Below are 23,919 nucleotides of genomic sequence, written 5' to 3' on the forward strand. Positions count from 1 at the left end.
TAAATTGATAATTATTGTATTTTTATATTAAAAAACACAAATAAAATGCTATCATATTCTTTTTTGGGTGTTGGAATAAAAAATTACTCGACAAGCAAAGAAGCATAAGTCAAATAACTAGTATAAAAATACTAAAAAATATAGTATTTTTATTATTGTAATCCATAATATTATTTTTTATTTTTCATGACCTGGTCATAAAAACTTTGTTTCTATTGAATTCTATCATTTTATACCCAAATTCTTAACTATTTTATATCAAAAATAAAGTTATGGAGGAATAAAATTGAAGTAAAACATGAAAAAAAATGATACATTTAAAACTGGGGCAAAAAGTTCACTATAATCCTCTCACATTCTAAATATTATAGCAATCAATAATGATATTTTTTTATAATTTATCCCTTCAACATTGTTTCTATTTAATTGCATCATTTTATGCCCAAATTCATGGTTAATTTATTAAAAATGGTTGAATAGAAACAAAATTAAAAAGTATATGATTAAATTGTTAAACAAGAAGAAAACTGGTGTCAATTTAAAAAGGGAGCAAAAGGTTCACCCAATCCCTTTTACATTTTAAATTATAACCTTTTGATCCCTTCATATTTCACAAATTCAAGAATGATTTAAAACTATATTTTTCTTATTTCTCCATTCATAGTTCGAGAGAGAGGGAAGAAAATAATTAGATTCTAATTGCAAAGAGAATTTTGGTTGATATTGATTTTATATATAAAAATTTGATTTTGATGTAAACAAATTTGATAAAAAAAAGTTTTAACTATTTGTTTTTTTATCGTTTTCATTGCCCTAAATAAAAGATCTAACCTCAATAAGTTTTTGAATTTTGAATTTATTCTAATTAATTTTGCAGTTTTATGGATTGTTTAAGGTTATATATGAGTTTTTTTTATTTTTTATTTATTTAAAATCAAGTTTTTCAAAAAAAAAACAAATTAATGTTCAAATTTCTAGATGCTTTTTGGTTCCCTGAAACTAGGTCAGCACATAACACATAGCCTATTTATATATTATTTTTAAGAAAATAAAAGGAAGATGAACCTCTTAAAACATATTAATAAAAATTATAATATAGTTTTGGGCTAAAAGATCTACATGTCGAGGCTTTGCTTTTTAAAACCCATCCATGTTGGGTCTACCTGAGGTTATTACTTTTTTTGTATATTTATTTATTTTTTGTTTTTTAATTAGATTTCATTGAATATTTTTGTTGGTTTTTTTCCAACTTTAACAAATCTCTATGATCTTTTTATATAATTTACTTTTACTTTGTTTATGAATAAATCTGTTTGTGACCCATATTTCAAGATAAAAATATTCACATCAATATTTATTTTTTAATTTAATCTTTGATTTAATATTGTTTAAATTTTAATTTATTTTTATATAAAATAATTATATTTTTTTTTCTAATATTTTCAATCTCACATAATTTTTATTTATTTTTTTAATATTTTCAATCTCACATAATTTTTATTTTATTTTATTCATTAATTTTCATGTGTTTTTTATCATATAATTACATAAAAATTTAATTATAATAAACAAAGTTATTAAACATGATTATATATATATAACTTGTATTGTTAAATTAATTATTTTAATTTATATTTATTTCATTATTTTTTTAATTTAATATTTTATTATTCTTAACAATTTTAATTTTATTTATTGATATATATAATTTTTTATCTATTTAATTAAATACACTTACAAGTTTTTTAATTTACAATTAAATTGTTTTTATATAAAAAAACATGATAGAAAGAGCGTGCATATTATTTTTTGTGTTAAGAAAAGGAAAATCCTGCCCGCAGCCTCCTTTCTTTCCTTTTGGTTAGAAAAGAGAGAGAGAGATAAGACCCAAAACAAAGGGAACAACGAAGGGTTGGCTCATCTCTCTCTAAATTCTAACAATGAAACCCTTTGCTTGTTAACACACGCCTCTATCCTCTCTTTGATTTCTCCCTTCCCTTCCTCTCTCTCTACTCACAGGGAAGCAGAAGAAGAAGCGTGGAAAAAGAGGCTTTTTTTAGAGAGAGAAAAACAGAGAAAGTGGTGATATTTTATTATCATGGACTCAACAACACAACAAGCAGTGGCGGCCATTAATGAGAAGGAGTCAATGGTGGATCCTTTCTTAGTTGAGGCTCTACAGAACCCGCGTCACCGTCTCACTAGTTAGTGCTTGCATTTTTTTGCACTTTTTTTCGATTTTTGGATTTGTTTTTTTTAAGGATATTTGCTGTTTTGTTCAAGATTTTAGTTTTTAGGTTATTTGGACGTGTTTGGCTATATGGGTTTCTGATTTTTTTTTGTTTTATTGATTTTGTGGATTTGTTTGGGGATTTTGTGTTTGTATGAATCTTTTAGGGTTTTGTGATTTGTGTTTTGATTTTGGAATTGGGTTTTCGTTGATTTGGAAATTGATTTATCTAGGAATTTAAGACATATTAGATCTAGGTTTTGATTTATGTGAATTATAGGTTCGTATGGTTGCTAAGGAAAGAACAATGTAACGGGAGGAGCAGATTTTGTACCTTTAGTTTAACTTTGTCATCCACAAACTAATTGCCTCCAAGTCACGGTTAGGAAAATAACGGGAAAATTGGACTCAATTGTCTAATTTCCTTTCCTTGAGTGCTGTTGCGGGAAATTGATTGGTTCTGAATGTAGCTTAGATCTGATGCTGACTTCTTTAATAGACTTCTAATTAGCCACAATAGGCTCGTTATTTTTTATGAACCAGGTGCTAACTTGAGTGTCTCAATGCCCCTAATAACACCTTTTCACTCCCTTGGGGCAAGGAGGAAATAGTTTGCTGCTGATTACGGAGTCTTCCAAATTTATGTGTGATTTAATTGTCATTGGAGTGCAAACTAATTCTGTTGTATGGATTGTTACTTGGATTTCTATTGACTGCACACCTTCGTGTGTGTACATGTTAAGGTAGTTACTGCTTGGTGAGAGAATTATAGCTCTTAAGGTTCCTTTTCTAATCTGGTTACTTCTGAAGTTGCATGGGGGAATGGTAGTGTGTATCCTTACCAGAGGTTTTTTATTTTGCTGGGAAAGAGAAAATGAGGCGGTATGCTATTGCATCCCCAAGGACATTGGTACAATATTTATATAACAGATGCAAAGTCTTATGTGAAACATAGAGATGAGTATGTTGTTTTCCAGGTACTGTAATTTCCATTAACTAAATGCTCATATTTCTAATACATGGCATGAGATGTTGTATTTCAGCAAACACACCCGTTGTTGTATTGATTAGGATTCAATCTTTCTCGCCTCTTACTTTCTGAAAGCTCGTATGCCTTTCATGTTTAACAAATCAGGTACTGTTGAGAATGTCATTAGTAGTTTGGCAAGGAGAGAGTATTTTATATCTATTGGAAGAAAGACCATGGAAAGTGAAAACCTTACAGTTTTTATGGTTTAGGATTAGAGACTGTTTGGTATTGTGGTAGCTTCTGTTTTTTGCCAAACCACGCTGAAAAAAATTTTTAGTTAGCCAAATAGCACTGAGCCCCACACATAATTGTGTTTCAAACCTTGGTTTTGTAGAAGCTAAAATAACCTGCTTTCATTCATGGAGACATGCTTTTCATTTATTTTGCAATCAAAGATCTATCTTTCAACAGTTTTAACCAAACATATTTTCTTAAATCTACTTTTTTAAAAATGCAACTTAAAAGTATTTTTCTTAAACCTATTTTTTTAAACTACAAATGCAAAAGCTACCAGAATGCCGAATACACACTAAGTAAAAGTCAAAGTTGCTTCTGCGTGAATACAGTTTTGGTCTTGGACAGGGTGGAACTAGAAATTTAGTGGGATGCCAGTGTAGAATAGTCCCAAGGTACATTTGAAACCGTAATAACCTAAATCGTGATTTTTTTCAAAATTGTTAGCAATATTTTGTTTGGGTGGGGTGGGGGTTGTTGCATGGCCTCCTCAAGCCTCAATGTAGTTCCACTGCTTGTTTTGGGTGACACTGGCGAAACAGAGAAACTGTTATAGAATGAAGAGCTTCCCTATATTTCAAGGGTCCACCCTCACCCTATTTGGGTGGTAGGCACCTGTTGCACGAAGAAGGTGCTCCAGGATCCTACTCTGGAGGGAAAAAAAGAAAGGCATAAGTCTAGAGAATATCACTGCAAAAGTAACCAAGACAGTTAAAACAGGGTTTTGAACAAGATAGTTTCATGATCAAGACCTTTTTATACATAGACAAAGACATGTTTGTTGAGTGCAACCCTTTCAAATCAAGACACTGACATGACTATTGCAGTGATGTATTGGCATGGAAACCTAAAATTTTAGATGATGTTGTATTATTTTTGAATTTGAAAGTTCTAGCCATCAAAACTGATTGTGGTCTTATTTCTTGGGGCCTTCATGGTAGTTAGGTTTGGCTTTTTAGTATTTTGTAGTTATTTTCTTTTTCTTCTGATGAAAATTATTATACAATTAGCATTAACTTGCTACGGCTGCATTGACCTTTTGGTTTTGTTGGCTTTGTGTTATGGTGTCTTTGCTTTTCTTTCTTTTTTCTTTTTTTTTCTGGACCACTAAGATTTATTTTGTTTCTCAATTTGCTGGATCAGTTTTGCGGATGGAACTTGATATCCAGAGGTTTTTGCAAAACCCCGATCAACAACTATTTGAATTCCAGCATTTCCCTACCTCCTACCTTAGGCTTGCAGCACATCGTGTCGCTCATCACTATGGGCTGATAACCATGGGACAGGATAATGGCATTGATGGTCTGGCAAATAAGATTCTGGTGCAGAAAACAGCTCAAAGCAGATATCCTGCAGTTTGCCTAACTGAAATTCCTGCAAAACAGTTGGAAAGTGATAAACCTGAGAAGATAAAGCTTGCCATTAGACCCAGGCCCAACAAAGGGTCTATAAATGATCCAAATGGGTTTGGGGTCAAACGGAGTCCTGTGAGAAGTGTGGAAGAGAGGAAGGAGGACTATGATAGGGCACGAGCTCGTATCTTCAGCAGCCCCAGCAGCCCCACTGCAGAAGATACTGTGCCTGAGCTCCCTACAGATAGCAAAAATTTAAGTTCAAGCAAGGATGAGAACGAAGAGAGTAGGAACTCTGTTGTTGATCCAGAAAAAAATGTCTTTATCAGGGACAGCATGTCATCCCGTGTTGCCATTTTCAGAGACAGGGAGAAGGATCGCACTGACCCAGATTATGATCGGAGTTATGATAGGTAAGGAATATTCATGATATTTGGAGGTTGACAGATATGAAAGATTGGTTACTTCATTTCATGGATTTTTGTTGATAATTCTTTCATGGGATGAACATATTGCCAAAATATGGTGTTGAATATCAACTTGTTGATGAGCCTTGTTTATTCTAAAGGGTTGTTCTATGATGGGTTGCTAACTTGTTATGATTCAAGGCCACAATGCATTCTTGGTTGTTTCCCTACTTGCCTTCTAGAAATCTTGTTCATAACAAATTGAACAATCACATGTTGGAGAACAAGATTTCCTCCAAAATGAGTACCCAAAACATAAAAAACAGTCTTATCCCTGCATAGCATGATTAGATAGAGACTGATTCTCAAGATTTGATATTCTCAATTTTTTAGAAACAGTTAAATCTCTTGTTACCCTAATTTTCATCTTCTATGTTATAGAAGATTGCTTTTTTATTGAACAAACTAAATTGCTTTTGAATGATGCAGGTATGTTAGGAGCCTTCCAGCTAATCAGAGTTTTAGCTTGACACCATTCAATATGCAGAAGATTCCACATCCTTTTATGCAGTATGATGCTGGTTTTCCTCAGATGGGTCAGATGCCAAGGACACAGACTTCCCTTGGCTACCAGCCTGCTGCAGGCCCAGTTATGAGCCCCTTCTGTGCATTGGGATCAAATCAGACATCAAGGGATGCCGCCTATGTACAATGGCCAAGTGCTGCAATGATGTATGCACATTCATATGAGCAATTTAGACATGCTGCTTTCCAGGTGGGGCTATAGTTTATTATTTACAATCTTGAATTTGAACATGTCTTGCTAGAATTTCCTTTATTTGTTTGTGCTTTTTCCCCCCCCTTTGAGGTGGGGCAGGGGTAGAACCTCAAATTTGACCATCTTTACTTGATCAAAAAAGGGAAGAAAAAGAAAGACTTATCTTCAAGCATTTGCGTAGTCTTTTGTGGCAAGTGACCCCATAAATTGCTTCCTTCGGCTGAAATATTTGGCTCTTTCTTGATGTCGGCTCTTTGAAACAGTGTGATTCTTGTTTTGTGAACCAGCTTCATTTGCGTGCTTACTTTTCTTAATTTTCACATCTAAAATACTCTTTTCTTTTTGCAGGCTCCATTCTGTCAGCAACCTCTTAGCTTTGATTACTCTCAAAACCATTAATGCTAGACAGATGGGAGTTGTGTCACTGGTGTACTCTCAGATTCTCTATACTAGATAACTCACTGTTAGGATTTTTCGAAGACTTTCTGCTATAAACCTCCTTTTTTATTCCAGTCTTAGTTCATTTCTGCTTCTGTGGATCTTAATGCTAGTAAGGAGTGTAATGATGAGACTATTTTATATGCGCAAACTCACCTTTCCAGGTATCATACCTAAAAGCAGCAATATGCTCAGATCTAACAATAAGTGGTTAGGCTATTAAGCACTAGCAATGACCCAATAAGGTGATTTGCTTATGTCTAAAGTAACGGCTAACAGCCTTGTAATGGAATCCAAATATCCAATACGTTGACTAGAGAAATAAAGGTAAAACAGAATCGTATGGGGATATATGTATAAAAATGGGCTGGAGACACAATGGCCAGCTCCGATCTCATCATGCTTCAATCACTACCAATCAAATACTTGCTAACCATCTTAAACAATTCCCTTATGTTGTCTTTGTAGATAATGCATTGATAGTTACTTTAATCTAAAGTCTTGAACTCTGAACTGTCAGTATTGGTGTTCTCTTGCTGCCTACAATATATAAGAATTAGTGTTTTGTGATCTGTAGCTGCAATCAGATCAGATTTTCCTAATAGTTTTGTTAAAAAAGTTGGTGGGGCTATCTAAACTTGCCTTTCATTTGCCAATAATCCAAAATCAAAGTGAAATACCTAATTACTACTCAAATATTTTATTAGCCACTAGATCAAATACTTTAGACAGCCATGCAACTAGACTTTTAAGAGTATAATAAAAGAAAATAGGTTTAAGTTGCAGGTCACGCTTGTTTTTCTTCTCAACCTGCTTTTTGTCAAAAAACAGGCTGAGATAAATGCAAAATCATTATGAAATAATTCTAAGCTCGAGGACTTTAAATAATTTAATTTTTTTGAGGTTGCCCGAGCTAAAAGTGCCAAAGTGATGAAAATGAAAGGGTTCTAGATTGCAATTTTTTTATTCATAAAAAAACAATGACTAGGAAAAAGGGCGCTAGGCAAGGCAAGACCGATCTAAAATGTACTGAGAATGGGGCAGAGCATGTCTTTGGCATACTTATGATCAGGACTCGATACCCAATAATGCCTTGTGACAGTTTTCTGATAAGATCTAATAATCTTGTGGGATCCAGGTTGCTGTTTACCCGCCCCAGTAGCAGTAGTAGTAGAAAACATGCATATAAGCTTTGGTTTTTTTGGAGCATAGCTGTCGAAACCAGCTCTAGTTCTAACTGCATGCATGGAAGATTTGGGTTATTGAGTTAATATGAATTTATTATTTTTTTCTAAAACAACGTTTTAGTTATATTTTTATTTTTTTTTGCATTTTGAACAAGTTGAGCCATGTCAAATCAGTTACGAGGCAACTCTTATAAGGTTATTTGAGTTTCTCAAGGTCAGTATCCAAACCATTTAAACTAAAACTAAGTTTAAATCATGAATTTATTAAATCAATCCACCAAACTGGGTCAGATTGGGAGTCACAGATGAAATTAAAAGTTGATTTGGTGGGACACATCTCCAATGCACCAAGTAAATGTACAAGAAAAAAGTTTTTCTTTCTTTTATTTCCTATCATAATCATTTTATTTTTTTAAATTTTGAGTAAGCTTATATGGGACAAAAGGCCTAAATCTTAAGGAGAAAAAAAGAGTCGTATGATTTGAGCAGTATAATTCTCTACTGTTATGAAGCTATCATGTTACTCGCAAAGCTCAATGAGCTTCTTATCCTCAAGAAGAGCAGAGCTGATCCCAATACTAAAAAATACATTCATAACCTAATGTGCTGACTTTACCCTTAATTAAAACCTTCACACCTTAATTAATCCTGTAATTAGAGCAAAAACCAAATAAAACTATGATTAAGGAGTGACATACCTAGGTCATTTAAAAGGCTAGTATACGCATGACCTCTTACCAGCTTTGTTCATGTGCTCTTGTTTTTATGAGCTCCCATAATTCTTTAGGGTTTCCTTTTCTTATAAAATGCTTGCGCTGAACCTCAACGTGCCACATAAAAAATTGTGGTAACTAAGAGCATGCTTAGTTGCACATCGAAACATTGAATGCAGCAGTAGTATAAAAAGGGAGACCACACTGGCTAAGATTAAAGAATTCAACAATGGTATGGAAAATGCATCTTTAATTCGTGCTATCAGTTCACATTCTCAGCAATAGAAAAATATCCATTGTGTTTCCCAACACGAATAAGATTCCTTGGCATCTGTTTCAAGGAATATGGGAGGAAACAGGTGGTGCCTGGAATGACACGGTTAAGTGAGCTGCACAGGCCTAGCTAGACATGCTAGTACATGCACTAAAAAAGTGGAGAAATGAACTGGCAACTTGGATGAAATGATATACGACTGGAAGTAAAGAAGAATAGCGGAGTTGGGATAAACAATATAGATAATATCCTCCAACAGATCAATCAGCAGCCGAAGAGCTAAATAAGGGATCCCGGTCTTGGATCTCTTAATGTGCTGTTTAAGTTGAACATGACAATCTAAGTGAAAGGAGAACCAATTTGATAAAACAAAGCAGGTTACAGTATCGGATAAAAGAGAAATATCATTCAAATACCTTTGAAAACCTGATGGGCTATTTCTGTAAAAGATCATGACAATGATAAAGGAACATAGAAGTATGTGTGAATGTGTGGGCAGGAAGAGGAAAACAGAAATGTTAACATTCACTTCAATCGAAACCCTTCTTTCCATTCCAAGTATCGACACCATTCCCAATCAACTAGCAAGTAAGCTTTAGACAATATGATGCAAAGTTTCCTGTAAAGTTGACTTACTGATTTAAAAGAGAAGTTCTTTCATGGTATGTCAAAAAGCAGAAAATGGTAATAGCTTTGTTTCAAACTTGAACAACTCCGAAGAACGCGACTCAACTTTAGTAAAGAAGAACAAACAAAACACCCGAGAGGTACAATATACATGAACATATTAGACAAGCCAATTTCACAGTTTATAAAACCCTGTTGATGTTGCACAAGGGTCACCGACTCACCAAGAACAGTTTATAAAACCCTGTTGATGTTGCACACGATTTCCATCATTTCACAGGAAATGGTGAAATAGCTCCAACAAAAAGGTTAGAGCTGGTTGGTAAAAATACAAGAGAAAACTCATATAGCGTCAAAATAAAAATTCAGGATAACGGCAGTGTCTCAAACCTGGTGACTTTCATGTCAGATCTAGATTTTAATCCGCATTCTGAACATCAGAATCCATGGAAAATTAACTTTCAGCTGCTGAGAGTTCATAGAAAGAAACACTGGCATTTAATTCAAAAACTTTGAAACCGCAAAGAACCATGACATGGAGATGCAAGGTACACACTTAGCAGAAAGAGCATCCCTGAAGATTCTCAGCAAATTATAAACTGAATAAAAAGAGCATCCACGAAGATTCTTGACAAATTATAAACTGAATAATGACCCATACCTTAATATCCACAATGTCAGCACCAGTATCCTTAATTCATTCATTCTCTAATTTCTTTAAATACCGTGGGGAATAAGGAAAAAGAATCCTATCTAAGTGTTTTTTTTTAAATAAATTTAGAATGATCATCTTTAAGTTGCAGACAAGAGCAACAAGAGCGAAAAGGTGCATTGCAAAAATATTTGAAACAAATATTAGTTAGCACAAGAAACAGAGAGAATGTCACATGCACAAGAGAGAATGTCACATGCACAAATAAACTTCAGCTACTTCAACTGGGACATTAAATTAAATTAAACATTCTCAAAACATTAGATTTTAAGAGAACCCTTTAGGGTCTTAAGTCTTCTATGAAGTCACACAATGTACAACAAGTACCGCTCACCTCTACACAACACAGGAGTAATAAACAGAAAAAAAGGCCGAAGGCTCTAAAAGTAAAGAGAATTTTGGACCTCACTGAGAAACTGAGTTACCAATGTGCCAACCAAGGATACCGATCCCAAGCTTAGATCTCTGAAGAACATGAAATGCACTTGCCACCATTATTTATCCTCATCAGCAAGCACAAATGCTCCAGCTGCCCATGATGAACAATGACACTAAAGCTTCACTAACAAGAAGACTGTAAATATAACGACACTGAGCCGATTCCCATACAACCTTGGGATAAAGCAAACCCTCTCTGAAAATCAGATTGACACAATATCTCAAGACCGTAACAATTGTTGACATGGATTAAGCTTACATTATTTGCCACCAGGAATGACATCTCGATCTGTCACCAGGAGCTGAGAGGACATACATAATGCTACCAATATCTTACTTACACATGTAGAAGTTGAAGGACACCATAAACGATACTATCCATCACTTCCAGTTACTCCCAAGAGACACCAATATTAGAACCCAAGAAGAAGTTTTTGGGATCTGTAGATGGAAGCCCGAAACCAATATCTACCATTAAGATTGCTGTCAATGACAACAGCAGCAGCTAATGCAAAAACGACAACAAAGTTTCTAAATTGAACTCTAACAAAACTACCAGAAAAATACCAATTTAACAAAGACCCAGGAACCAAATCAGCCATAAAAGAGAAAGATCAATGGAGTCAACAATTACCCAAATTCAATCATCCCCTGTTGGAAATAAAGTGAGAACTTTCCTTCCTCCATTCCCATTCACTGACTCCAAATCTTCCACGTAACCAGGAACTGTATTGGGCACTGGTGCCCCCATCCTATGCACAGGCTGCTGTGTTTGCCTAGGCAAAAATGGATGCTCAAACTGACCATTTGTCGGCGACCCAAAGTGCCCCATCTGCCTATGATACTGACTTGGCAATTGGGGATGTCCCACTGCAGCCATCTGCTGTTGGTGATGATGGTGTTGCAATGCAGCTACAGGCACAAACGGCAAGAAATGATCCGAATTAGGCCTCCCTGGATGCAAAAAATGCGCTGGGACGGGGGAACTTGCAAACAAATGATCCGTAGCAGCATCAGTGCCACCAGTGAGTCCACCTCCACCACCAGTACCACCACCACCACCACCAGAGGACAAACCCTGCATCCTTTTCAAATAAAGCCTATATTTTTGCAAATGACTTGCAACATTCTCTCTAGTCAACCCATCTACATTCATTAACTGCATTATTGTCTTAGGGACGGCATTCTTGATCCCTAAATGTGCCACAGCATCCACAAACCTCTTATGAAGCTGCGGAGTCCAAACAAGCCTTGGCCTTTTAAGGGTTCTTGGCTCATCTCCTGCTGCACCTGAGCCTAATTCACTAGAATCCGCAGCAAAGTCCCCTGAATTAGGCTGTGGTGAGGCCAATGGATTAGCTGGGGTTGGAGAAACCGCAGCCGGTGGTGGTGGGGGAGGTGGTAAAGGCTGATTTTGATGGAGAGAAGAGTTATGGTTATTAGTAGTGGTGGTGGTGGTTGTATTACTGGGGTTTGTAATATCAAAAGCAAGAGCAAGATCAGGAGTGATTAGGGTTTGTGATAAAGGCATCAGTTCTTCAAGTGACGGAAGCTCTTCTTCCCATCTTGAAAACCAATTTGAATCATCCTCTCTCATTTTCTCAAAAAACCCAATTCACTATTATCTCCCTTATTCTTCTGGCCTAAAAAACAGTACCAAAAGATTTGACTTTTTTTCCACAGATTGGAACTTTCTTATGGATAGCAAGATATGGGGCACTAAATGTAACACTAACAAGAACAACAAGGAAAGAAAATAAGAAGAAGAAAGAACACAAGGATGTGGGAGGACTTCAGTATGAAAGGAACGGAGTAAGAAACCATACAAAGATGGGATTTTTATTTGTTATAGTACAAAGAGATTGGATTTTTAAGATATGAGCACCTATATTTCTCCCCAGAAAAATTGTTTTGATAAAAGAGAGAAAGATGGTAGCGGCTGATGGTGGTGATGGGAATTGTGGGGAGGAGGAGGGGGAGGAGGAGGGGGAGGGGATAATGGAGTGGAGAGAGGTTCGAGGTGGATCTTGTTTGCTTCTTTTCAGCTTTTTTTATGACTACTGTTGCTGATGCTTTAATATTTTTGTTTTTCTCTTACAAGGTTTCCATGATTTCAATGTAGTTATAGCATGTAAGGTTGTTATAAGATGTAAGATAGTGTTTGGGTACTTACAATATCTACTATCCTGGTACAGAAGAGAAGAGGAGTGGATAAAAAAATAAAATAAAAACTCTTATAGAAATTTATTTAAACAGTTATTTCTATTTGTTTCTATCCTTTTTATCAAATAAGGTTTTGATTTTTTTATATATATTATTTTTGTTTGATAAAACTAAAAACCCGTTTGTTTTTGTAGTGAATTGCCATCAAATATTTTTCTATATATTATTTTTTTTCAATAATTGTTTTAGCAGTGCACCACAAAAAATAGCCTAAATGTTTTGTTTTTTTTTTAAAAAAGAAATTTCTGGTCTTTATTTCTTAACTTTCCTTTCCTTTTCTTTTTATGATACTTCCTGTCTCCTGAGAGTGAGTGTTACATAGGTTGGATTTTTAAGGGTTTATTTTTTCATCCTTACCTTATCAAAAACCTTTTTGGCGCTGGAAAGTGTCAGTCACGCGCCACTGTTTCAGGAGGGAGTTTGGTGGTGTACTAGCGAGGGCAAAGATCGGCTAGTTGCAGCAGAGAATCATGAATGGCTTCATTCTATCCATTTATGGAGTCTGCAATGGCAAGGTTTTGTACTTGGGTGGATCAGGTGGTACAGGAGAGTGGGGTTTACTTGCTTCGGTGTGAGAGTGGAGATAATGTTTTTAGCACTCCAAAGATGCTTGTACTGGCATAGATTGGGGATTAGGAAAGGATTAGAGAGAGAGAGAGAGAGCAAAGTTTGGATACTTTTGTAAGCCATAGATTTCTTGGGGTTCGATGATGAGGGAATCAATCGACTTTTAATTAAAGTTGGTGTTTTTCTGCTGTGATTATAACTTAATTTTCCGCAAGGCTCGACTCGAGTATCGACTCCAGTCAAGTGAGGTTTATTCTAGTTTATTTTTATTAAATTTAAAATAATATTATTTTAAAAAATTTTATAGTCCAATTAATAATTTTTTTAATTTCAAGTATTTATTATTTAAATAAAAATTTACAAATTAAATTTTTTTGAGAAATTCATGACGTTTAAAGAATAATTACACATATTTACCCTCAAGTGAGATAAACATAATGAAAATAAAAAAATAAAAAAAATAAACAAATATTTTCCTGCCCAAATGAAAATATTATCACTTTTAGGGAGTTTTAAATTTAATTTTCTTTTTCATTGTATATTCATCTTACTTCAAAATAAATATATAAAATAATTATCCATTCATATTCATATTCTGAGCATCATAAAATTTTCTATTTTATCTCAACCATCAAGATGTTTTCAAATGAACTCTCACAAAAACTATTAATTTTTTTTGGGATGGGATCTAAGATATTAATGCGGAGGACAGACTCATCTGGAATTAGAGTTAAATGTCAAAGGTTGTATCATAGTGTGTATTGTCGACGGGTGATTATAAATGTCGTGAGAATAACTAGATTTGACTTTGGACAAAGAGATTCAACAGATTTATGCACAGTGTCTGTGCTGTTCTTGGAGCATTTTAGCTGAGAAATGGACAAATGAAAAATTACAAAAGAAAGGGAAGGCAGAGAGCATCTTTATGGGATGGAAACAAGACCACAAATTACCTCGACAAAACTAGTCTACTTTGTTTGCTTGTTGGGACTAAATACCTTCTCCTTCGCAATGTCAATTTCTATGTTACATTCCAAAGGGTTGATGTCAACATGCATGAGTGTGAACATGGTGGTTGTGTTCCTATTTTGAGCCAAAGAATTGGCACGATAATTGTCTTTGCATTAATGGCATGTTTTGTTTTTGCATTCAATTCTGAGTATCATCCATGGACATGTTGAAGGCTTTATAGAAGATGTTCTTTCGATTCTTGAGCTCATTATCGTTTTGGTGGTAGCTATCATACTTCTTGATATAGCTCATGTTATTAGGTTAATTTTAAAATAATATTATTCTAGTAAAAAAATTTATCAAAATTTTTTTATTTTGAATAATTTTATTTTAAAAAAACCTTGATCTTATTGAGACATCACCTATAATTTTTGCTCTTATTAAAATGTTCGATAATAATTAAGAATGTTTTGTTTAAAATTTTATCTTCATATTTTCTTGCATCTCAAACAACACCAAATGACTTTCACATCTCTTTTAACTTTAAATGATGTTTGTTGTTAATCCAGTTATTAAATCAAGCCGATTAAGCAGTTGAAGATTCAACATCATTTCCAGCGATGGTAGCAGCACGTATTTTTGACCTGTCTCCATCTTTATTTAGAAACCCTAACGAAACTTACACTTAAAAGATTTCAAGACCCAATCATACAGATCTCATAGGTCATTGAAACAATATTAAAAATAGAAACAAGATCATTTAAACAAATATTAAAGCACAAGATTAAGAGGCAATTCATTTTTGCGAGCCTGGCCCGGCTGAAAGGTACAACTAAAATATACAATCAAGATTCAAAATCTGGTATTAGCATTAACTAACCTGTAGTATGAAAACACTACTCTCATTAAACCTGAACCGAGTAGTCAAAACCTGACCTGACTAATTAATCTAGTGACTCGTAGATTCAAAACTTAGCTTGGACTAGGTTTCAACTTAAACCGTGTGGAAATGGCAATCAACCCAACAAGTCATAACCAGTATGAATTTTAAAAAAATGTTTTTTTTTTTTGGTTAATACAAGTCCTGACCCACTTTACAGCATTGGCTTCAGGTAAGAAGGAATAAGCGCTGTATTTCTTTAGCCCTAACTTTATCCATGAATTGAGAATCAGTGTAGTAAAAACTTGATGCTTAACAAGACAAATCTAAAACAATCTTGACGTTATGATTACATAATTTCACCACAGCAACAATTTTCAGTTGCATTTCACTAATGAGTGAATGTTTCATAAGAAAGTGTCGGTGGTATTGGCCCCATACACCCCAGTGAAATCCAAAACTCAGCTAACGAACGACCAAGCTTAAATCAGGCAAGCATTTTCCACTCAATTGCGATCATGCAGACCAGACAGTGGTCCACGGCTGCTTATGAAAGAGATGTGTGAAAAAGTGCTGCATAATTGCTATTACCCAGAGCCTGAGGCAGAGGAACGATTCAAGAACTGCATCGCGGATTTTATTATGGTCCTGTCATATCAAGGTGACAGGAAAAAATTAAGTCACCTTGGAAGAGAATTTCTGCACAGTGCTACTACAGTGAAGTTTTTTGACAGAAAAAGATAGAAACCTTTCAATAGCTTTTTGTTGAAAAGAAAATTGATAAGCATGAAATTTCATGCTTCTGGATTACACCATTAAGATTTAAGAGAGAGGGTTGTCGTTTGTAAAGTGCATCCAAGCCAAGTGGAATGTTCCTGTTCCAGATCACAGACCAAACAAAAGAAATAAGAGGGTTTTCAGAGAAGAAATATCTACCTGATGGAAAACGAGTTTGCCCTGCTCGAGCACTCTTGGTTTCCCATTTCATCTTTGTCACTGGAGTGAACGAGCCTCTGAAATTTTGCTGACAGATCTTGATAAGAATTGATCTCCGTTGGCTGGACTTGTTGAATTGCAGTCTTTAAATGTTGCATGGATACTTCCGAAGCATCAATATTCTCCTGCTAACAAGGAAAATTTTACATGAACAAACAACAAAGTGAAGTATACAAGAAGATAAGGAAAGAACTTATGAAAACCTCAATGGCTGCAACAGCTGCCTCCCGGCAGATTAATGCTATATCAGCTCCAGTGCACCCATCAGTGAGACAAGCTAGTTCTTTTATATTGACATCAGAACTGCAAGGAACTTTGCGCAAATGGATACGAAATATGTCTTCCCTGTCATTCTGATTTGGAGGTCCCACGTACAACAGTCGATCAAAGCGCCCTGTTCAAATTGTTTATCAATTAAGAAGGCACCACGATTGCAGGCTGCAGCAGTACAACAGTACATTTCTGTGGGTGCTTGGATAGAGAGGGTGAGAGAGAGTTGCACCTGGTCTCAAAAGAGCAGGATCAATCTTGTCTGGCCGATTTGTAGCAGCAATTACAGTAACATTAACTCTTTGTTGCAAGCCTACAACCAACGAAGTATTTATTAATTTCAAAGATATAGGACTCAAGATTTGGAATATCCAAAATAAATTAGATGTTGATAATTTCCCTAACTAAAATCAGTGAAACATCACTAGGAAAGTCATCACACAAGAAAATTCAAGATCCCAAATATATGAGCTGCGCAGATGCTAAACAATCTATAACATGCACTGACAAAATCCCACGAGCAAAATGTTTAACGATGTTCGATACTAATAAAACTTACTAACCATCCAATTCAATAAGGAGTTGGCTCATAACCCTATCTGACACCGAAACCCCATCACTTTCCTTCCCACGAATAACAGCAAGGCCATCAATTTCATCAAAGAATATAATTGATGGAGCATTTGCCCTTGCCTTTGCAAAGAGGGATCTTACAGCCTTCTCGGATTCACCAACCCATTTGCTAAAAAGTTCTGGACCCTTCACTGCAAGGAAATTCAATCCTGCTTTAGAAGCCACTGCCCGGGCCATAAGAGTTTTGCTACAACCAGGGGGACCAAACATCAATATCCCTGTTGGGGGACGGGTACCAATGCGCTTGAATGCATCCTGGTGTGTTTGAGGCCATAGCACTGCTTCCATTAATTGGGTTTTTATTTCCCCCTGGCCGCCCACATCTTCCCAATTAACTTTTGGAACCTCAAGGATTACCTATATACAGAACAAGTTTAGAAAAACAAGTAGAGTAACAAGCAACATTACATTATACTTTCATTTCACATGTTAGTATAAAATCCTTCTAGAATCTAGAGAGACAATTAAAATGGATTTAGTACCAAAATCTGAGAAGTTCAGTTCCAATATTACTTGGGTGCTATGAATGTGATATGCCAAAGTTCAGGTAGTGCAGCTTAAAGGTCACATTCTGATTTAGGTAGTGGAGATTATTGTTCTGACCTGGCATCCCAGTTCTTTTGATGAGTGAAAGACACAAGCTCCAATAGCCTTAATCCAAAAAATGTGGCAGAACATGACCTACTTCCAGGTCAAAAAATCTGCCTACTACATGGTTGTGGAACTCAAGAGTAGAATACTCCATAGATGAGATTCTCCAAGAATCAAAATGAGGAACTGTTAGCACTAAATAATAGAAGATGAATCATATGGTATGATGTAAGAATCCCTTCAACTTAGTGTATGTAACCACAGAATGAGTACAACAAAGAGGGAAGGTCTTGGGAAGTAGAGGGACTCTTCCCATATTGCAAGTAATCTTAAGAAAGTGTTCAGTCCCCTATGCTTCAAAAGTCAATTCTCAACTCTAGAGCACATTATACATGACAATCACGCTGGACCCTAGCATTCAGTGTAACTGGTGGCTTTCTGGTGTAATGCCCAACCATAAAGTAACTTTTCCATATTCAGGTAGCGAGATACTGTGGTTTGATCAAAACCCAAGTTCTTAAGCAATATGGAAATACCAATCATACCTCTCGCATGGCACTAGGCCTCACTTTCATTCTGGCCATTTCAAAATCTTCAGAAACAATGTTCAACAAGGCTTCTTCCACCAAAAATTCCTCTTTAGGACAAGCCATTCCATTCTCTATATTATCTGTGATCTCTGAGACATCTCCATCCAAGCAAGAAGATGACAGGTTTTCCAAGGAAACAGGCAAATGTGAGGTGCTTGAAGATGCAGAATCTGTACCATCCCTCAACATGTCTCTTGCCCCTGTTGAGCAATCAGATCCTTTCACCATGCTGTCAGAATGGGCTTCATATGCAATAGACGATCCCTTGGAATGAGAACTATAATCAGATTTTTTGGATCTAGCATAACGCTTGAGACAAACCAAAGCTGCTTCGTTACATAGCGCTGCTAAATCAGCACCCACAAAACCATGAGTAGCCATGGCAAGTTGTTTAAGTTGCATATCTGAAACTGAGTGCTCCATTTCACTTAGAAGAGTATGAAGTATGTCCAATCGTTGGCTGGGAGAAGGCACACCTGCATGAAAAAAGAAATTAAATAAACTGGTATGGCAGGATAAAGGTGGTGTTATGTTTGGTTTTCCCCCCTCTTTTCTTTTCATTCATTGAGTTGCTCATCAGATGAATATGGCAAAACTGGGAACATAGTGACAAAGTGAGGAAAGAAATCTCATGCATGGGTATCATTCAGAAGAAGATATTGAACTCTGGGCAAGCATAGGGGTGGAATGCCTAACAAGTAAATAGGATTAAAATAAAGAAAAGGAAAAGAAAATTTGTGTTACTATTTACCTATTTCAATTTCTCTGTCAAGTCTTCCAGGCCGCCTCAGTGCAGGCTCGATACTATCAGGCCTGTTTGTTGCAGCAATAACAAGCAGTCCATCAGTCCTAGCAATCCCATCCATCAAATTCAATAATGTAGCTACCATTCTTTGAGATAGTTCTTCACCTCCATCTTTCCGTGCAGGTGCAATTGCATCCAACTCATCAATGAACACCTTTAAAAGCACAATAATTAGCTAGCCATCTAGGAATAGAAGGTATGGTAAACTGAGGCTCAGAGAGACATGACCTTCAAGATTTTATAGTTCCAAACAATAATGTTCAAATTTAAATATGATGTATCAGTTTGTACACAAATTAAGATGAAGGCTAGCTGTAAAGGTCAACACCTTCATTTTTGTTTTTATGATCTTGGTTCCCATTCATTAATGTTCATAAGTCATGCAATTGCAATTCATCAGAGAATACTACATTAGAAAGAATGTTTTTATACCTAACCAAAAAATGCCACTTCCTGACAACAGTGCCTCAAACAGTTATAATCAATTTGTGTCACTTCAAAACAAATGTATTCGATGCTTGCTAGGTTTGAAGCAGGGGGGGACCTTAAAAGATTAGATAAGAATAAAGAAAAAAATCTAACCACGGCAGGTGCAGATTGACAGGCTGAATCAAAAACTTTATGCATTGCTTGTTCACTTTCTCCATAATACTGACTAAATATCTCAGGTCCGTTTACTGAGAAAAGGTTGACACCAGCATCAATGACACATAATCGAGCCAAAGAAGTCTTTCCTGTTCCAGGTGGTCCATGAAGAAGCACTCCCTTTGTAGTTCGTAAGCCAAAACTAAAACACTTGCATCAATGATCAACACTAAAAGTTCCCAAAGCAGTAAACTTATACCATATCATATATTGATATGACGACCACATATAATATTGGGTAGTATATATCCAGAAGTACAGACAAAAATATAAATCTAGGAAACAGACAAAAGCAAATAAATTACAATGCGAAAAGGGATCCTCCACAAGAAGTGTTGAATAATCAAGCCCACTTCAAAATATTGATTATTTTTTTAAGATCTTTTTAACCAAGATTGCCTAATGTTTAGCCTTTCACCTAAATGCACTAAGATCTAAGATCTAATTTAATGCTAGTTTACAACAGAGCTCTAGATTGATATTTATGGAAAGATGTTTATTTAGAGCAAACAATATACTTCAATAAGCAAATCCAGTGGAACTCTACACGGCAAAACCACATAATTAGGGGACAAGCACACACAGCAGAGCAATTTGATACAGATGGGACTTTGTGTTGATCACACTATCAACAGAGTGATCGTGGATTTTGAAGTCAAAGACGTGAAAGACAACAATTGTCTGCAATGCAGTGAAGTGATTTGTTAAATAGTTTCAGCATGGGGAAAGCTCTGGATATTTCATTGTAATGTGTTTCAAATTCATCAGCAATTTAGAGATTTCACAATTTTGAAAAGCATTCCTAGCTAGAAATAAAGGTGTAAGATTTTAGAGTATGTTAACTGGTATTAGACAATAGACACTACATAAAAGATCCCGTGATCCCTATGATATCCTATTGAATAGCAGGGTACCATCATGCACGGTCCCAACATTTTAGCATCCAGACTCTTCATCTCTTATGGGTGTTCCAATGGCAGCATTTATGTCATTCAACCACATCAAAACAACAAAAACTCCCACAGATATTATCATGCTACCAAAAGAAACATTTTTTACTCCGCAAGTTTAAAAAAATCTCAAACAAAATAAAATAACAACATACCATGACAAAGTATTCTTCCTGGATGATACAATTATGTCCTTCAAAACTGTATATTCCTTATGTAGACCACCCAATTTTGATCTATCAGTTCCTATAATTTTTTTACCATTACTACATTCACTTTGCATTAATGGCAAACCTTGTTTCTGTGCCCTTTCATCCATTGAATTCATATGCTGATGTAAATATACTTTTGTCTCACGGTTTATGGAAAAAGCATCTTTCATATGGCCCAATTCTTCAGAATCTTGAGGTTGCATTCCATGAGTTCTATCTTTCATCAAATCTTGATCACTACCATCTGCAGGTAATTTATTCGCGCTTCTGACACAGAAAATGCAAAGCTTTGATAGCACTGGGATGGCCACAAGATTTCCACATATTAGAACACGAGAATACAACCATGAAGCAGCACAGACCTGTAGAAGTTTCTTGGCACTTTCATCCTCTAATACCTCTTTAATATTCAGTAAACCAACATCTGTGCCATTTGAATTGGATATATTGGATGCTGCTTCTTCACATATTGGTGAAGTTAAGTGAATGGGACTAGGAGAGCTGAGCTTTGGTTGACACAATGGTGTCTTCGGGGATGAAATTGTGCCATTTTCAGATCTGTCATGTCTTTTTTCTGCAGATAATTTCGTTGCAGACATAGTATCACTCTTCATTTTTACTCTGTCCATAAAAGGAACTAGCTCCAGATACAATTCATTGCAGTTATGAAGTGAAAGTTGATCAGTATTTGCACCTTCTGGCGTATCATTCCCATTTACAATATCAGTTAGGAGTTGATTTCTAATAGTGTGAACAAATATAACCTTGCCTGAAGCAGGGCATCCCATCATGTAGGCAAGGTGTAAAGACAACCGCGCTCCATTCTTGGAAACCTGGAGAAAAGAAAGCATAAAAGAGCAAACTTTAAGTATTTCCATAAATTTACTACATCAAACAACAAATTCCAGAACATCTATCGACTTCAGGGAGGGAGAGGATAAAAAAGTATAGTTTTTCTCTCAGTAACTGCCTGGATTGACTTGTAAAACTGTTAGCTTGAATCAAACAGTCATTAGAACTTTAAAATACTATCAAGTTTGATTTATAGTTAGCTCTACCTATAGTTAACATGTTTGTACCCAATTTCAAGAAAATTTCTCCTGCCTTATGAAAGTCGTTTTCAACAATGCCTTTCTTGTTGAAGGTTGACATGCCCAAGATTCAAAAATATCAAGATGCTTCAAATCAAAATGGAAAAGAGTTCATATCCTAGATCATCAAGGGCAGATATGTAAAACAAAATCAATTCTTGCAGATATTCACATAATGTTCAAAGACACTGCTTTAATACATTAATACCTAGTTTTTGTTGTGTTTATTTTCAAACCTTACAAGAAGGAAAAACCGTCGCTATAGCAAAGTAATTCCCAGCTTCATTAGTTATTTTATCCACAGACTCCACCTCACATTGTCTAGACCATTCATAGGAAAACGAACTGAGAGGAAAACCACTACTTGAAAATCTCCTCTCCACAGCAGCAAGCGACACCTACCAATTTAATCATAAAGACACCTTCAGAAACAGCTATTAAGCCTTAATTAACTTCAAAAACATTAATAAAAATAAGAAAGTTAAAAAATAGTTACCGATACAATGGAACCAGGGGCGAGAGAAGAAGAAACCATAGAAGATTCTGAAAGCCAAATCTTACAACCTCTTGCAGTGGTACTAGACTCCGCCTCAACATCAGTGATTCGACCAATGAAAGCAGATTTATCAATCAAAGACGGATATTTACTCGATGCTTCTTCTAAACACAACGCAATATTTTCTTGTTGACTAGCTTCTAAGTCTATACTAGATGCCAATGATGGTGTTCTAGGAGATGAAGCAGACTGGTCAGAATTTGACAGCCTCGAAGGTGTCTTTGAATTCTTCTTTGTCTTTGATGGCATCTTTTACTTAAAAATCCCTATAAAAGAAGAAAAATAAAAGTATTCACCGTCATTTATTCTCTTAATGGATTAATGGGGTATTCTACAGATAAAACATTTTAGCAGAAAAAACTAAAAAAACTGCACTTTCTTACTAGAATTCCTGTGAAACATGTTTTGCACTCTCTAACTCTTCACATACACAATTATAAGAAAAGATTCGTAGATTGAGAAAAAACAAAAAGAAGGATAAAAAGGGAACCTGATTTCTGGGTTTTCCAGTTTCTTGAAAACCAACAAGGAAAAATTCGGACTTGAGAGATGGGAGGTTTAGTTCACCAGTTTGGCAACCAGGTGCTCGGTGTTTCTCCGAATACACAAGCGTAGAGAGAGGGAGGGGAAGGGGGAGAGGGGGGGAGAGAGAGAGGTGATGGTTAAAACCCTTGAATATGGGGACCAGGGTTTTAGGCCCTTTTATGTATGCTGGGCCACAAAAGCAAGGCCCCGCCCTCTTTGTTGATAAATTATTACTGTTGGGCCTTAATAAAAAAGCCCTGTATTTTTTTCCTAAGAAATTGGAGCCATCAAGAAAGAGGTAGGACGGCTGTAAATGATATCACTTGGTTTGCTAGAAAATATTTTTTTTTAAATAAACTTTTAAAATTTTAATTTTTTTATATTTTATAGTATTATAAAAAATAATATCATTTTATTTGCTAGAAAATATTTTTTTTAAATAAATTATATTTTTTAAATAAATTCTTAGAAATTTATTTTTTTTTATATTTTATAATATCATAAAAAATAAATTAAAAAAATATTTTTTAATATTTAGTTATATAATGAAAAATAAGTTAGAAAATAATTTATTAATATATTTTCAAGTTTATTATAATAATGAGAAACAAATCTTACAAATAAAAAAATCTTATAAATTAAAATATTGAATGAGAATAAAATTGAAAAAAAATATAGTTTTATAAATTACTTCAAACAAAATAAATAATAATCAAAATAATAGAGATTAAATTTAACATATAAAAAGTTGAAAGATGATAAAATTAAAAAAATTATAATTTTATAAATTATTTTAAATAAAATAAATAACAGTTAAAAAATAATAATCAAATTTGATAGATAAAAAATTTCAATTAAGAAAATGATAAGAAAAAAGAAAATAAAAATCATAAAAATAAGGATCAAAGTTAATATAAAAATCAAATCAAATTCTAAGGGATAAAAATAAAAATATATATATATAGAAATGAAAAACTTGAGGACTACATTTGATATAATCAGCAAATAATATAA

At 34.9% G+C, this 23,919-nt stretch overlaps 3 protein-coding genes and 1 long non-coding RNA gene across 6 annotated transcripts; 1 reads left to right on the forward strand and 3 right to left on the reverse strand.

Annotated features, from left to right (window-relative positions):
* The first annotated feature begins 1,819 nt into the window (after window positions 1-1,819).
* Window positions 1,820-6,615, forward strand: LOC105136920 (Single-stranded nucleic acid binding R3H protein). The gene is made up of 4 exons (XM_011042432.1): window positions 1,820-2,204; window positions 4,638-5,259; window positions 5,743-6,028; window positions 6,380-6,615. Exons 1-4 carry the CDS (start codon window positions 2,099-2,101, stop codon window positions 6,428-6,430), a joined length of 1,065 nt encoding a protein of 354 aa, XP_011040734.1. The 5' UTR covers window positions 1,820-2,098; the 3' UTR covers window positions 6,431-6,615.
* LOC105136919 (uncharacterized) lies at window positions 6,112-6,432 on the reverse strand. Its single transcript, XR_844444.1, has 2 exons — window positions 6,353-6,432; window positions 6,112-6,266 (listed from the first exon to the last, which is right to left on the reverse strand). It is a non-coding gene; the product is annotated as an uncharacterized LOC105136919 (long non-coding RNA).
* Window positions 6,616-10,180: 3,565 nt separating the features above from the next.
* LOC105136921 (transcription factor PCL1-like) lies at window positions 10,181-12,573 on the reverse strand. Its single transcript, XM_011042433.1, has 2 exons — window positions 11,055-12,573; window positions 10,181-10,861 (listed from the first exon to the last, which is right to left on the reverse strand). The coding sequence occupies exon 1, from the start codon at window positions 12,015-12,017 to the stop codon at window positions 11,061-11,063; it is 957 nt and encodes a 318-aa protein (XP_011040735.1). The 5' UTR covers window positions 12,018-12,573; the 3' UTR covers window positions 10,181-10,861; window positions 11,055-11,060.
* Window positions 12,574-15,202: 2,629 nt separating this feature from the next.
* CIP111 (Cam interacting protein 111) lies at window positions 15,203-23,033 on the reverse strand. 3 transcript variants are annotated; one of them, XM_011042437.1, is made up of 12 exons: window positions 22,871-23,033; window positions 22,321-22,646; window positions 22,061-22,222; window positions 20,677-21,566; window positions 19,509-19,713; window positions 18,873-19,080; window positions 18,077-18,597; window positions 16,871-17,297; window positions 16,540-16,620; window positions 16,241-16,431; window positions 15,978-16,162; window positions 15,203-15,689 (listed from the first exon to the last, which is right to left on the reverse strand). In XM_011042437.1, the coding sequence occupies exons 2-12, from the start codon at window positions 22,627-22,629 to the stop codon at window positions 15,629-15,631; spliced, it is 3,240 nt and encodes a 1,079-aa protein (XP_011040739.1). In that variant the 5' UTR covers window positions 22,630-22,646; window positions 22,871-23,033; the 3' UTR covers window positions 15,203-15,628. The 3 variants fall into 3 exon arrangements, with proteins under 3 accessions (XP_011040739.1, XP_011040741.1, XP_011040742.1); XM_011042439.1 differs by lacking the exon at window positions 22,871-23,033 and adding an exon at window positions 22,764-22,856; XM_011042440.1 differs by lacking the exons at window positions 22,321-22,646; window positions 22,871-23,033 and having other exon boundaries at window positions 22,066-22,152.
* Window positions 23,034-23,919: the final 886 nt, after the last annotated feature.

This window comes from Populus euphratica, unplaced genomic scaffold (assembly GCF_000495115.2).
Source record: "Populus euphratica unplaced genomic scaffold, PopEup_1.0 scaffold59.1, whole genome shotgun sequence".
Taxonomy (NCBI): Eukaryota; Viridiplantae; Streptophyta; class Magnoliopsida; order Malpighiales; family Salicaceae; genus Populus; species Populus euphratica.

Coding starts and splice junctions, on each gene's coding strand:
- LOC105136921 (XM_011042433.1), bottom strand. CDS start 12,017: ATGAGAGAGGATGATTCAAATTGGTTTTCAAGATGGGAAGAAGAGCTT.
- CIP111 (XM_011042437.1), bottom strand. CDS start 22,629: ATGCCATCAAAGACAAAGAAGAATTCAAAGACACCTTCGAGGCTGTCA. Junction 19,714..20,676: donor AGGAAGAATACTTTGTCATG/GTATGTTGTTAT, acceptor CAAGTGTTTTAG/TTTTGGCTTACGAACTACAA. Junction 16,432..16,539: donor TCCTGCTCTTTTGAGACCAG/GTGCAACTCTCT, acceptor CAATTTGAACAG/GGCGCTTTGATCGACTGTTG.
- LOC105136920 (XM_011042432.1), top strand. CDS start 2,099: ATGGACTCAACAACACAACAAGCAGTGGCGGCCATTAATGAGAAGGAG. Junction 2,205..4,637: donor CCCGCGTCACCGTCTCACTA/GTTAGTGCTTGC, acceptor TTGCTGGATCAG/TTTTGCGGATGGAACTTGAT. Junction 5,260..5,742: donor TATGATCGGAGTTATGATAG/GTAAGGAATATT, acceptor TGAATGATGCAG/GTATGTTAGGAGCCTTCCAG.